Source organism: Balaenoptera musculus, chromosome 2, assembly GCF_009873245.2.
Source record: "Balaenoptera musculus isolate JJ_BM4_2016_0621 chromosome 2, mBalMus1.pri.v3, whole genome shotgun sequence".
NCBI classification, from domain to species: domain Eukaryota; kingdom Metazoa; phylum Chordata; class Mammalia; order Artiodactyla; family Balaenopteridae; genus Balaenoptera; species Balaenoptera musculus.
The window spans coordinates 146,473,719-146,488,329 of NC_045786.1; the positions used below are offsets into that span (position 1 = coordinate 146,473,719).

Here is a 14,611-nt window from a genome sequence, read left to right on the forward strand (position 1 = left end):
ATTACCTGCCTGCTTACTAGACTGTCATCTCCACTGGCTTTATAAGATCCAGGGTGGCAGGAACCATGTCCACCTCAAGTATCCCCAATGCTTAGCACAGTGCCTGGCAGGCATATCAAGAAATACTTATCAAATAAATTCAACCAGAACTGAACCAGCCTCAGAAACGCGGGAAGTGAATGACCCTTAGCCCCTGCTGTTCCTGGCTCCAGGAGACTCCTCCATCGGCATCCAAACCATCCAGGAAGGACCCCTAGAACGGAGCACAGAATCCACCCCACCCATGCCAAGATGGGAGTCTCTGTGCCTTAGGCTCTTTCTTGCCCCACGCGCTGCTTCATCGTATTTCCAACCTGATCAAAAGCAGGTTAGTGAGAAGGAACTGGTCCAGACCAGCATACACAAAAGGTCTAAGTGACAAGAGGTCAAAACTGTCAGCACTCGTCCAAGTCCTCCACCCTCCCTGAGACTGCGGTCACCACACTTGTTGATCAGCTGCCTGGGGCCACTCAGCTTGTGGCTGCAGGTCCACTCTCCCAGGAGAGTCCATTTTAGTAAGTAGTTTGAATGTCCAGAAGAAGGGATTGTCTTTATTTCATTCTTTAACCTTCTCTGGTAGATTGGAGAAGCTCCACAGTGCGGAGGACAAGCACGAGTCCTCATACCCCCCTTCCCTGTTACCTTGGAAATCTCACCACACCTATCTGAGCCTGTCTCTTTGCCTGTAAGATAAGGGTGGTAATAATACCTACCTTACAAGGACTGTCGTGGGGATTAGCTTATATTCAAGAAGAAGCTCTTTATAACCATGAAGCATTGTACAAATGTCAGTTATTAATTATCATGAATTAGCTGACTTAGACGAGCCTGGACTCTCTGCCCACGTGACGTGACAAGGCTGCTCTTTGCTCCTTTAGCCACAAGGGTGGAAACAGGCCTCCCTTTGATGTCTGCTTCAACTCGTATCAACAAGCAAATGGCCCCAAGAACTCTCTCAGGGCTCTCGCCCCCTTCCTTGCCCTCCTCCCTGGGCTGACAGGCACCAGGGTGCCTTTACAGGGCCAACACGTTCAGCCCTGGAGTTCCACTTATAGAGGGATGAGCAGAGCCCCGTGAGAGTTATGTTGTTTATCTCATTAGAACAGGAGGCACATAACTCAAGCCCATGTGTGTGGTAGACAGAGGAGGGAGGAAGAGGAGGGGGGAGGAGGAGGATAGAGGCACAGCTGCGGCCGGGGAAATTAACCTGAAGGAGGGAGCCTGGGGCTAGGGGGGATATGGAAGAGGGGAAGGGGGAGGCGGGAGACAAGAGGGGGGACCAATCCTCCCAGTAACCAAGGCCACAGCAGCTCCTCCATTCACACACCCCACTGAGCAAACTGCTTTGCTATTACTTTGATCTGCAACTCCAGGTACACTTAGTTGCAAGCACAAGCATGACGGACGCACATGCACACACGCACATCCACATGGGAACTCACACACTGGTTGGTGGGAGAACTGGCTTCATAGGAAAAATCAGCAGGACGAGCTCAGTGCCTGTGCAGTCAGCAGACTCCAGGCAAATCACTTGTTATACGCGTGGCCTGCGTTCGGCAGGTGGATCGTGAGTGTTATGAGCATCTCTGACAGACACAGCATGAGCCATTAAGAATTCAGAAGATGAAGTGGGATGGGAACAGATGTGAAAAGGAGAAACAGAATGGCTTCCTCTTCCCCGGACCAGAGCTGAGCGGTGGCATTCAAGCCCACCCAGAGAAGGGCTTTGCCTGCAGCAGCTCAGGGAGGTGGCCCGAGGCTCCCCACAACAGAAAGCTCATTACTTCACAGGACAGACTGTCCCACTGTTGGCCAACTCTTACTGTGATAAAGAGTTTCACCTTGCCCTTATTTTGAATCAAAGTCTACCTTCCTGTTATATACTTATGCCAATTTGTCCACCCTCGGTCCCAAGAGTGAACAGGTGTCATCTGCATCCCAACCACCCACGCCATCCACCTGCTTGGGTTTGAAGGAGAGCCTACGGAGAGGATGAAGAACTGGAGGGCAATGGGAGTTGGAGGAAAGAGGCAGTGACTACACCTGCTCGTGAGCCTGGGATTCTTCACCAACACTGGGCATCAGAATTGCAGAAGTAGTTATTGAAAAGGGCAAATGGCTTGGTTCCAGTCCAATCCTACCGAACCAGAATAATAGAGATTCACCAAGACAACTGTAGTTTGAAAAACTCCCACATAAGGAACTTCGAACAAGATCAAATCTTACTCATATTTATTTCCCCAGGGCCCAGCACATAATAGGTGCTCCATTAATGTTTGTGGCTGAGGATGCCAATTTGGACCAACTGCAGAGTTGGAGGGATGAGTGATAAGCCCTGGGTAGGGCTTGAGGAGTGGGGAAGATGTATTTCCCAAGCACTTATAGCCATGTCATTTCCTAGTGCTCTGTCCTCCTCTCTTCTCCTGGCTTATATAAGAGCTGCCCTGATCTCATGGCCCACCTCTTCAGTGAAGCATTCCTGAACCACCCCAGGCCACAGTGCCTCTTCTCTTCCCTGAAAGTCTGGAGTCCTGGGCACTTGGCACCACGTGACAGCACTCAGCATGGCTCTCTGTCTGGCTCCCTGACCATCCCCTTCCTGCCTCCCCTCCCATTCTTCTCTGTGAGCTTCTCTCTAAGATTCAATTTCAGTGTCCCATGTGCCAGGACCGCCCTGGCAAGGTAGACCTCAAATCCATAATGCTGCCTGCTTCTTCTGGCCCAGAGGTTCCCAAGCCCCTCACTGGTCCCATCACACTCAAAAGCTGACGGAGTAACAGTAGCTAACATTTACTGAGCTCTTACTCTGCTGTAGGCTAGCACCTTATACTCAATGCTATCTCATTGTGACAAAAAGCCTACGAGACATTTAAAGGATGAGGGCAGTGATTAAGTAACTGGTGCAGGGTCATACAGCTCATAAGCATAGCCTAGTCCCCAGCCCACACTCAGAATCTCTCCACTATCCTATCTAACTCCCTACTGAGTTGCTGGTACACATGCAAGAGGCTTGAAACGCAGAGCCCTGCCCTTGAGAAAGCAGCTCCCCAAACCAAAGCTCACAGAAAAAGAACCCCTGGCCCACCCACCTGCCCCCATCCAGCCACTTCTTGTGGAATTCATTTTTCCTTTCCTACCACATCACCAACTAAAATTGCTCATGGAGAAATGCATCCTGGTAAGGCATATAAAATGTGTGGAGAATCAGATACTTACCAGGACATGCTTTCTAAATTTATCAGAAGAATTTTTTTCAGTAATAACATTATAATGTGAGGGGGGGGGGAGCTGAGATGTTATTGGATCTGACTCTTACCTGATACAAGAATTGCCTCTCCAATATCCCTGACTAGAGTCTCCACCCTGGCCTCTGTTTCAAGAATTCCAGTCCTTACCCTTCCATGAAGCAGTCTGCTATGCTGTTGAAATATTTTGTTGTTAGAGATATGCTTACCAATCTCATCTCATCGGTGAGAATGCAAAATGGCACAACCCTATGAAAGAGAATTTGGCATATCTAGCAAAACCATACATATTTGCCCTTTGATCCAGCAATTCCACTTCTAGGAATCTGTATCACAGATGCACATAAAAAAATATACAAATATGCATTCATTGTAGTATTTTCAATACTAGAAAAAGACTGGAAACAATCCAATGTCCATCTATAAGGTCCTAGTTGAATAAACAATAGTATATCCACACAATTGACTATAATGAAGCCATTGAGAGAGAGAGAGAGAGAGAGAGAAGTATACACTGCAATGGGATATATTGTTAAGTGAAAAAAGCAAGGTGGAGAACAGTATGCGTAGTGTACTATCATTTCTTTAACAAATGGGGATATACACATATATATATATATATATATATACATATATGTTGTGTGCTTACATAGAGTTTTTTAATGGAAAGATAAACCAAAAACTAATTTTTTAAAAAAGTTACAGGGAAAATAAAAACAAAATAATAGTAACAAGAAGAAGAGAAAGGGTTGCCTTTAGAAAGAGGAAAGGAACAGGGTAAAAGAACAGAGATAGAATAGAGCTAGACTCTCTCTCTGAATATCCCATGCTTTGTAGATTTGACTTTAGAACCATGTAAATATTTTATAATATTAAATTAAATTAAAATATAAAAGCAAACATCTGCTTCTAGCTAAAATGGTTTACCAAGGACCAGATTTACCTTCCCACCTGAAGCCAAGACAGAGAAAAAAATGAAACAAGAGTTTTCAAGACACTGGCCATCAGGCAATGAAGGACCATGATCCCTGAGATACTGGAAATGAACAAGATGAGTCCTATGACTGCGCCAGCTTACTTCCTTGAGAGAGTTTCCAGAGTGCAGCACAGGGAGGAAGAACATGGGTAGAACCCAGCCAACTTCCTGAGTCTGAATTGAAGAGAAAGAGCTGAGAGCCTGGGAAGACCAAGGTGACTAGAATTCAAGGAAAAGAATAGTAAACAGAAAAAAGTGGCACAGAGAAAGAACTGTGGAGATACACAAAGGGTTCCCTTCAAGAATTCAGCTCAGTACCGATGAGTGCATGCTTGTAAGGAATCTACTCAATGCCGAGGAAAGAACCACCTGTAAGAACAGAGGTGTGCCTGGTGTGCACAAGGGGCTGAGAATAGTCTGTTCCCACAAGCACACTGGGAAAGTCTCATGATTCATGGAGTACTGGGTAGGGTACACAGAATGGTCTTGCCTCACTAATGAGGAATAATTAGCACTAGGCTAAGCACTGCTCCAGTTCCACCTAACAAATCTTAAAAGCAAGATAAGAAAAGATCAAATTGTTTCCAAGTAACTTGACAGTGAACCAAAACAAAGTTCCAGAATATTTACAGGAATAAAAAATATATACCGTACCCAGCAAGGTAAAATTCACAAAGTTGGACATCCAATCAAAAATTACAAGGCATGTAAAGAAGCTAGAAAATATGACCTACAATGAGAGGGGGAAAAAATCAATTGAAACCAACCCAGAATTGACACTGATGTTAGAATTAGCAGCAAGAACACTAAAACAGTTATTATTTGTATTCCATATGTTTAAAAGTTAAAAACAGTTTGTTTTAAAAGACTCCAATTTGACTTCTAAAAATGAAAACTACAATGTGTGAGATTAAAAACATACTGGATGGAATTAATGTCAGATTAGACACTGGAGAAGAAAATATTAGAAAACTTAAAAACATAGCAGGGGCTTCCCTGGTGGCGCAGTGGTTGAGAATCTGCCCGCCAATGCGGGGGACACGGGTTCGAGCCCTGGTCTGGGAAGATCCCACATGCCGCAGAGCAACTAGGCCCATGAGCCACAACTACTGAGCCTGCGCGCCTGGAGCCTGTGCTCCACAACAAGAGAGGCTGTGATAGTAAGAGGCCCGCGCACCACGATGAAGAGTGGTCCCCGCTTGCCACAACTAGAGAAAGCCCTCACACAGAAACAAAGACCCAACACAGTCAAAAATTTAAAATATATATAAATAAATAAATAAATTTTAAAAAAACAAAAAAAAACCATAGCAATATGGGCTTCCCTGGTGGCGCAGTGGTTAAGAATGCACCTGCCGGGGCTTCCCTGGTGGCACAGTGGTTGAGAATCTGCCTGCTAATGCAGGGGACACGGGTTCGAGCCCTGGTCTGGGAAGATCCCACATGCTGCGGGGCAACTAGGCCCGTGAGCCACAACTACTGAGCCTGCGCGTCTGGAGCCTGTGCTCCGCAACAAGAGAGGCCGCGATAGTGAGAGGCCCGCGCACCGCGATGAAGAGTGGCCCCCGCTTGCCGCAACTAGAGAAAGCCCTCGCACAGAAACGAAGACCCAACACAGCCATAAATAAATAAATTAATTAATTAATTAATTAATAAAAAAAAAAAAAAAAAAAGAATGCACCTGCCAATGCAGGAGACATGGGTTTGAGCCCTGGTCCGGGAAGATCCCACATGCCGCAGAGCAACTAAGCCCATGTGCAACAACTACTGAGCCTGCACTCTAGAGCCCGTGAGCCACAACTACTGAGCCTGCATGCCGTCAACTACTGAAGCCCGCGCACCTAGAGCCCGTGCTCCGCAACAAGAGAAGCCACCTCAGTGAGAAGCCTGTGCACCACAACAGAGAGTAGCCCCCACTTGCCACAACTAGAGAAAGCCCGCATGTAGCAATGAAGACCCAACACAGCCAAAAATAAAAATAAATAAAATAAATAAATTTTAAAAAAAACAATCAATGTAACTCATCATATTAACAAACTACAAAAGCAAAATCACATGATCATCTCAATAGACTCAGCAAAATCAAACATCCAATCCTGATTTAAAACTGTCAAACTAGAAATAGGAGCATCCACAATCTGATAAAGAGCAACTACAAAAAACCTACAGCTGGGACTTCCCTGGCAGTCCACTGGTTAAGACTCCGCACTTCCACTGCAGGGGGCAGGGGTTTGATCCCTGGTTGGGGAACTAAGATCCTGCATGCCACGCAGTGTGGCAATAAAAAAAAAACAAAAAAAACCTACACCTAACATCATACTTAATAATGAAAGAATGAATGCTTTCACCTTAAGATCAGGAACAATATAAGGATGTCCACTCTTTCCATGTTTACTTAATATTGTACTGGACATTCCAGCCAGTGCAATAGAGAAGTAAAATAAATAAAATGCATAGATATTGAAAAGTTTTCTTTATTCACTAAAATAATCAACTATGTAGAAAATGCTGTGGAATCTATAGAAAGCTTCTAGAACTAATAAATGAGTATAGCAAGATTGTAGGATTCAAGTGAATACACAAAAAATAATTGTATTTCTGTATACTAGCAAAGAAAAATCAGAAATTTAAATTTTTTAAATCCATTTACAATATTATCAAAAATATTAAATGCTTAGAGATAAATCTGACAAAAATGTGAAAGAACTGTACATTGAAAACTAAAAATTATTGATGAGAAAAATTAAAAGGGATAATAATAAATGGGGAGATATATTATATCCATGGGTTAGATGACTCAATGTTGAGAACTGTCAGTTTTCCCCAAGTTGATCTATAAACTCCACACAATGTCAATCAAAATCCCAGCAGACTTTTTGTAGAAATTGACAAATTGATTATAAAATTCTTATGGAAGTATGAAGAACCTAGAACAGCTGAAATAACTTCAAAAAAGAAGGACAGATTTGTAGAGGTCTTGTATCTATTTTCATTAATAAGAAAACCAACAAATAACCCAATTTTAAAATGGTCCAAAGATTTGAATATTTTACCACAGGATATACATTGATAGTAAATAAGCACATGTAAAGATGCCCAACATCATTAATTAGGGAAATGCAAAGTAAAACCACAATGAGATACCACTATATAACAATAGGAATGGCTAAAACTTTAAAAAGTTGACCATACCAAATGTTAGTGAGAATATAGAGGAACTGGAACTCTCGTACATTGCTGGAATGGATATAAAATGGTACAACCACTTTGAAAAACAGCCTGACAGTTTCTTAAAATGTTAAATATATACCTTCCTTATGATATAGCCGTTACACTCCTAGGTACTTTACCAAGGAGAAATGAAATTATAAGTCCATATGAAGACTTATACACAAATGTTCATAGCAGCTTTATTTAAAACAGCCAAAAACTGGAAACAAATACAAATGTCCATCAATAGATGAATGAATAAACTGTGATACAGCTATACAATGGAATACTACTCAGCATAAAAAAAAATGAATCATTGATACATGCTAGAACATGGATGATCTCAAAGTAATTACTCTGAGTGAAAGAAGTCAAGACCCCATCCACCAGCCACCAAAAAAAGAAGTAGATATTATATGATTCCACTATAGAAAGCATTCCTGGGGGTTGGGAGACATATAAGGTAGAGGTAGGAGGAAGAACAGGAAGGAGGAATTACAAGGGACACAAGGAAACTTTTGGGAGTCATGGATATATTCATTATATTGATTGTGATGATAGTTTCACAGGTATACAGATGTCAAAACTTATCAAATTGTACATGTTAAATATGTGCAGAGTACTGTATGTCAGTTATACTTCAATAAAGCTGTTAACTTTTTTTAATGAAAAAGCAACCCAGGGACTTCTGCTTCTGGAAAGATAGAGTAGATATACTCTTCCATATTCCTCCCACTAAGTACAACTAAAACTCTTAGACTTTGTTTACACAAAAAAATAAGATACTGAAAGGTAAAGAGGCTGACCAGCTAGGGACTTTTCAGACCCAAGAAACAACAGGGTGGTGAGTTCCCTGGGCATTCTTTTTGCTTTATATATCCCAGACTGAGTTCTGGAAAAGCTGATAATCCAGAAACACCTACAAATGTAGACCAAAAAAAGCCCCAAGAAAATCCTGCTCTCAGGGCTTCCCTGGTGGTGCAGTGGTTAAGAATCCACCTGCCAATGCAGGAGACACGGGTTTGAGCCCTAGTCCAGGAAGATCCCACATGCCATGGAGCAACTAAACCTGTGCGCCACAACTACTGAAGCCCTAGAGCCCTAGAGCCCATGCTCTGCAACAAGAGAAGCCACTGCAATGAGAAGCCTGCACACCACAACGAAGAGTAGCCCCTGCGTCCTGCAACTAGAGAAAGCCCGTGTGTAGCAACAAAGACCCAATGCAGCCAAAAATAAATAAATAAATTTTTTTTAAAAAAAGAAAGGAAATCCTGCTCTCTCTAGCTAAAGGACCAGGAAAGGGGCAGCCTAGCAGCGCATCCCAATATCCTTGCTGGGTTAGTGTCAGAGAAGGTCAAGTGACAAACTGACCCCCCATCGTGTCAGTGGAGCCCGCACAGGGAAGAGTAATGAGGCACTCTTCCTCCTCCCAACTAGGGTGGTATTGGTGAAGGCTTAGTGGGGAATCTGAACTCCCACCCCCACCCAGCAATAATGAGGTACTCCTCCCCCACCAGGGTGTCAACAGAGACCGAGTGGGGAACATGGACTTCCACATCCATCCGACAGTAACAAGGGGCACCTCTTTTCCCCTGTCAGCACAGTGTCAGAGGAGGTCTGTGAAAATAGAAGATTTAGATAACATCTAGAGTCTCATAACATTATAGCCAAAATGTCCAGGATTCAATCAAAATCACTCATATGAAGAACCAGGAAAATCTCAACTTGAATGAGAAAATACAACAGGTACCAACACTGAAATGACACAAATGGTAGAATTATCTGACAAGGATTTTAAAGTAGCCGTCATAAAAATGTTTCAAACAAACAATCATCAACACCTGAAACAAATGAAAAAATATCAAGTCCCACAAAGAAATAGAAGATATAAAGAACAACTAATAACAAAAACAAAACAAACCCTCAATGAATGGGCTCAACAGCAGAATGTAGAGGATAGATGAAAGAAGTAATGAATCTGAAGAGTGTATAATAGAAATCTTCCAATCTGAGCAACTGAGAGAAAAATAGATTGGAAAAAAGAAGAAGGAGGAGGAGGACGAGAAAAGAAGGGAGCCTGGGGGACTTATGGGACTATAACAAAAGATCTAACATTTTGGAGTTCCAAAATTTTCTTTCCCAGTGGAGTCCCAGAAGGAGAAGGGAAAGAGAGTGAGGCTGAAAATATATTCAAAGAAATAACGGCTTAAAAATGTCCAAGTTTGGCAAAAAAACATAAGATTCAAGAAGCTGAGTGAATTCTGACAAGGATAAACTCAAAGAAATCTACACCAAGACATATCAAAATCAAATTTCTGAAAACTAATAACAAAAAATCTCAAAAGCAGTGACAGAAAAATGACACCTCACTTATAAGAGAAAACAATTTGAATGACAGCAGATTTCTCATCACAAACTACTGAGGCCAAAAGGTAGTGGCAAGACATTTTTCAAGTGCTAAGATAAAAGGACTGTCATCCTAGAATTTTATATCCAACAGAAAAATATCCTTCAGATGTGGCACATATATACAATGGAATATTACTCAGCCATAAAAAGGAGCTAAATTGGGTCATTTGTAGAGACGTGGATGGACCTAGAGACTGTCATATAGAGTGAAGTCAGTCAGAAAGAGAAAAACAAATATCGTATATTAACGCATATTTGTGAAATCTAGAAAAATGGTACAGCTGAACCAGTTTGCAAGGCAGAAATACAGACGTAGATGTAGAGAACAAACGTATGGACACCAAGGGGGGAAAGGTGGGGTGGGATGAATTGGGAGATTGGAATTAACATATATACACTAATATGTATAAAATAGATCAACACTTGAAATGAGAACCTGCTGTATAGCACAGGGAACCCTGCTTCACTTCGCTGTACAGTAGAAACTAACACAACATTGTAAAACAACTATACCCCAATAAAAAAATAAATAAATAAAATAAAATAAAATAGAAATATCTTTCAGGAATGAGGGGTGGAATTCCCTGGCGGTCCAGGTTAGGCCCAGGTTAGGACTCTGCACTTCCACTGCAGGGGGCACAGGTTCAATTCCTGGTCAGGGAAATAAGATCCTGCATACTGTGCAGTGTGGCCAAAAAAAAAAAAGGAATGAGGGGAAAAATCAAGACATTCTCAGAAGAAGGAAAACTAAGAATTGTTACTATCAGACCTACTTAAAAAGAATGGCTAAAGAAAGTACTTAATCAGAAAGGAATTATAAAAGCAGGCATCTTGGAACATCAGAAAGGAAGAAACAACAGCAAAAGAGTAAAAATATGAGTAAATACAACAGACACTTAAGTTTTCTAAATTATGTTTGACAATTGAAGCAAGAATTAGACGTCTGTCTGATGTGGTTTCCAACGTACGTAGAGGAAATATTTAACATACAGTTGTTATAAATGCGAGAGGATAAAGGATTTAAATGAAGAGAGGAAGGGGTGGGTGTGACTATAAAGGGGTAGGATGAGGGAGATCTTTGTGGTGATGGAATAGTTTTGTATCTTGATTGTGGTGGTGGTTCCACAAATCTATACGTGTGATAAAATGGCATAGAGCTACGCACACACGTTTCACCCATGTCAATTTTCTGGTTTTGATATTATACTATAGTTACACAAGATATATCCATTGGGGGAAATTGGGTGAAGGGTACAGGCGATCTCTCTGTACTATATTTACAACTTCCTGTGGATCTATAATTATTTCAAAATAAAAAGTTAATTTAAAAATGTAATTACAAAAAAAACCCCAGCAATACCTAATAAGTGAAAGCAAAAATGAAACAAATAAATCCAACTGTGTATTGAGTTAGTAGTACAACCACACAGAGGAATTATTTTAAGTGACCTTAAAACACAGTAATTTGACTCTACATCCTTAATAGGAAATACGCTAAGGACAAAAAAAAATTGCAAAGAAAGAAATAAAAACTTAAACCATTTAAGTAACCTTATTGCTGGTAGTCTCATTTTATTCTGATATTGCTGTGTGTTTATCACAGAATAAAGCAGATAAGTAATTATGCTGGCATCATTAAGAGCCAGTATCCTTTTTTGGCGTGGGAGAAAGGAGATAGAGAATTAAGATAGTTAAAACTGTCGAAAACTGAATTGAATGGGAAATACCAGTAAATTTCATAATGTATTTTCTCTTAAAAAGAGAAAAAAAGAAAGATGAAACAAGAAATCATATTTCTTACTTCTGCTCACTGCAAAGTCCTAGAATCAACAACCAACCCAGGAGCAATGAGCACCACCAGGTTGTGGTCTCTAAATAATATTCCCACAAAGAGGAAACAGGGTTTCTTAGAGAAATAGCTGATTCTAGGTCTGGGGCAGGACATGTACAAGATGAGCCTGAAACATTTGTCCCAATATTAGGATATCAAGGATGCTAGAGAAACCACTAGGCGGTTTCAAAACACTAGCACCGGACAAAACCCCTACTGGCCAAAGATGGGACAATTTAAGTATCAATAATAATAGTTGCAATGGATTAAAATGTAGCCAAAATGTATAAATCTGTGAATTCATGATGGTACTCAAGATAATAAAAATAACTATATTGATCACCTTTGGAGAATACTAGGGAACCAACTCATTATTTTGAAAACTGATAAATAAAGGGGAAAAATCATTCATCCATCCTTTCATATGTGAACTATACCACACAATAACCAAAACTTTAATGAGGAGATATTTCTCTTTATAAATGCTGTAGAGCTAATAAATGAAGAAATAATGATATCCTCGAATTGAATGCACCATTTTGCAGTTCTTTATAGAATAAAGGATCTAGGCAATTTTCATCAAGGGCTGCTAACATCAGTAAAAGAGTGATATCTAGACCCCATGAACCTCCTGATGAATGTACACATCACCACTTAGGAAGTGTTCTAGCCCAAAAAATTGAACCTGAATCTGCTCTTACCAATTCACAGGAATAACACCATGGGGATGCAGTGAGAAAATCCAGACTCTGGGAAACCCTACAGTGCAAACAATTCAGTTTCTTCCACAAATAACGAGAGAAAAAGAGAGAGAGAGAAAGAAACCTACAGATTTAAAGAGACTTAAGAGACACATCAGCCAATTGTAATGTAGGAGTCCTATTTGGATCCTGATTTCAACTATGGGGGGAAATAAATGTTGAACAAATATTTGATGCTATTAATGTCTTGTTTTTAACTTTGAGCTTTTTTTTTTTTTTTAAAGATTTATTGATTGATTGATTGATGGCTATGTTGGGTCTTCGTTTCCGTGCTAGGGCTTTCTCTAGTTGCGGCAAGCGGGGGCCACTCTTCATCGCGGTGCGCAGGCCTCTCACTATCGTGGCCTCTCTTGTTGCGGAGCACAGGCTCTAGACGTGCAGGCCCAGTAGCTGTGGCTCATGGGCCTAGTTGCTCCGCGGCATGTGGGATCTTCCCAGACCAGCGCGCGAACCCGTGTCCCCTGCATTAGCAGGCAGATTCTCAACCACTGCGCCACCAGGGAAGCCCAAACTTTGAGCTTTGATAGCTATGGTTGGTATGTTTATTTATGTTCTTGCCATTTAGAGATACATACTGAAAAATTTACAGATGAAATAATATGCTGTCTTGATTTGCTTCAAAATAACCTGGGTTCAAGGAGGAAAGTGGGAGGTGAGTATAAATGAAATGATTGGCTATGAGTTGATCACTGGGTGTTGAGGCTGTGTGATAAGTACGTAGAAATTCATTTTACTATTCTCTCCACTTTTGTATGGCTTTGAAACTTTTCATAATAAAAATTTTAGGGCTTCCCTGGTGGCACAGTGGTTAAGAATCCACCTGCCAATGAAGGGGACACGGGTTTGAGCCCTGGTCTGGGAAGATCCCACATGCCTCGGAGCAACAAAACCTGTGTGCCACAACTACTGCGCCTGCGCTCTAGAGCCCACAAACCACAACTACTGAGCTCATGGGCCACAACTACTAAAGCCCACGCACCTGGAGCCCTTGCTCCACAGCAGGAGAGGCCACTGCAATGAGAAGCCCATGCACCGCAACTAAGAGTAGCCCCCACTTGCTGCAACTAGAGAGAGCCCGCGCACAGCATCAAAGACCCAAAACACAGCCAAAAATAAAAAACTTTAAAAATTAAAAACAAATTTTTTTAATATACCCATATAGAGCCAGAAAACTGAATTCTTATAATTGCCTCCCTGATCTCCACCCATTGGTCTTTCTTCTGTTCTCTGGAGCCTAGAAGACTAGTATCACAGTAATAGTAATAATAATAATATCAACAATAACAGCCAGCATTTTTGGAGCACATACTTACTATGTGCTAAATTCAGGTGATGAGCTTTTTATGCAGATTTTCATTTAATCCTGACAAAGTCCTGAAGTAGTACAATTATTATCCCATTTTACAGATGAGGAACCTGAGGGCAATAGGTTTGATGACAAAGCTCAGCGTCAAACCAAAATCTGACTGCAGATTTCCAGCTTATAACCACTAAGCTACACCAACACACAGGGTAAAAGGTGAAGAGGGCTGCCATGGCCTCAGTCTTCCCTTTTTGGGGTTAAGCATCCTGACATCTTTCACTCTGCCCCTCCCTGCCAATGTGGCTTCAATGTCCCACACCATCCTTGGAGCATCCTTGGAGCACCTTGGAGTTACAGAAGCAGTTGAGTTTCTTGAAAGCATGCTGGGCTCCCTGTACAGCTTGCGCCACCCCCATGCCCACACAAGCTGCGGGGATTCCCAGACAATCTCTGGTCGGCCTGCATCCGGGCTGGGATCCTGAACATGTGCAAGTCCCAGGGGTGGCATGGCTCACCTGGGCCTCGGTGCCTCTTCTCCATCCAGATGTAGCAGTTGTTCTGGGCCACCCCGGTCTGCGAGTCCAGGAACGGGAGACGCACGCTGCGCTCTGCGCACAGGCGCGAGTTATAACTCCGGCAGTGCTCAATGGCCTCCTTGTAGAACTGGTCCCCGAGCCTGCCGGGAGACAGAGAGGGGAGGAATGAGGCCAGGGAAAACCAGAACAGACGCAGAAGGAAACTGAAGTCACCCACCCACCTCCCAGGGAAGATTTTGCGGTTATGAAGACCAAGGCAATGTGTACCAAGACCTTTACCAAGCAGCAGAATCCAACTCAG

General features: G+C 42.1%; 1 protein-coding gene across 4 annotated transcripts in view; it reads right to left on the reverse strand.

Annotated features, from left to right (window-relative positions):
- The window catches only part of DPF3 (double PHD fingers 3), a 261,509-nt gene that overhangs the window by 139,873 nt on the left and 107,025 nt on the right, over positions 1–14,611 (reverse strand). For all 4 annotated transcript variants that reach the window (XR_005018713.1, XR_005018712.1, XM_036842792.1 and 1 more), the window contains exon 2: positions 14,290–14,450. Coding sequence is in view for 2 of the 4 variants with exons in the window: in XM_036842792.1 (XP_036698687.1) it covers positions 14,290–14,450 (161 nt within the window). In the remaining 2 variants the exon portion in view is untranslated. The remainder of the gene's footprint in view (positions 1–14,289; positions 14,451–14,611) is intronic.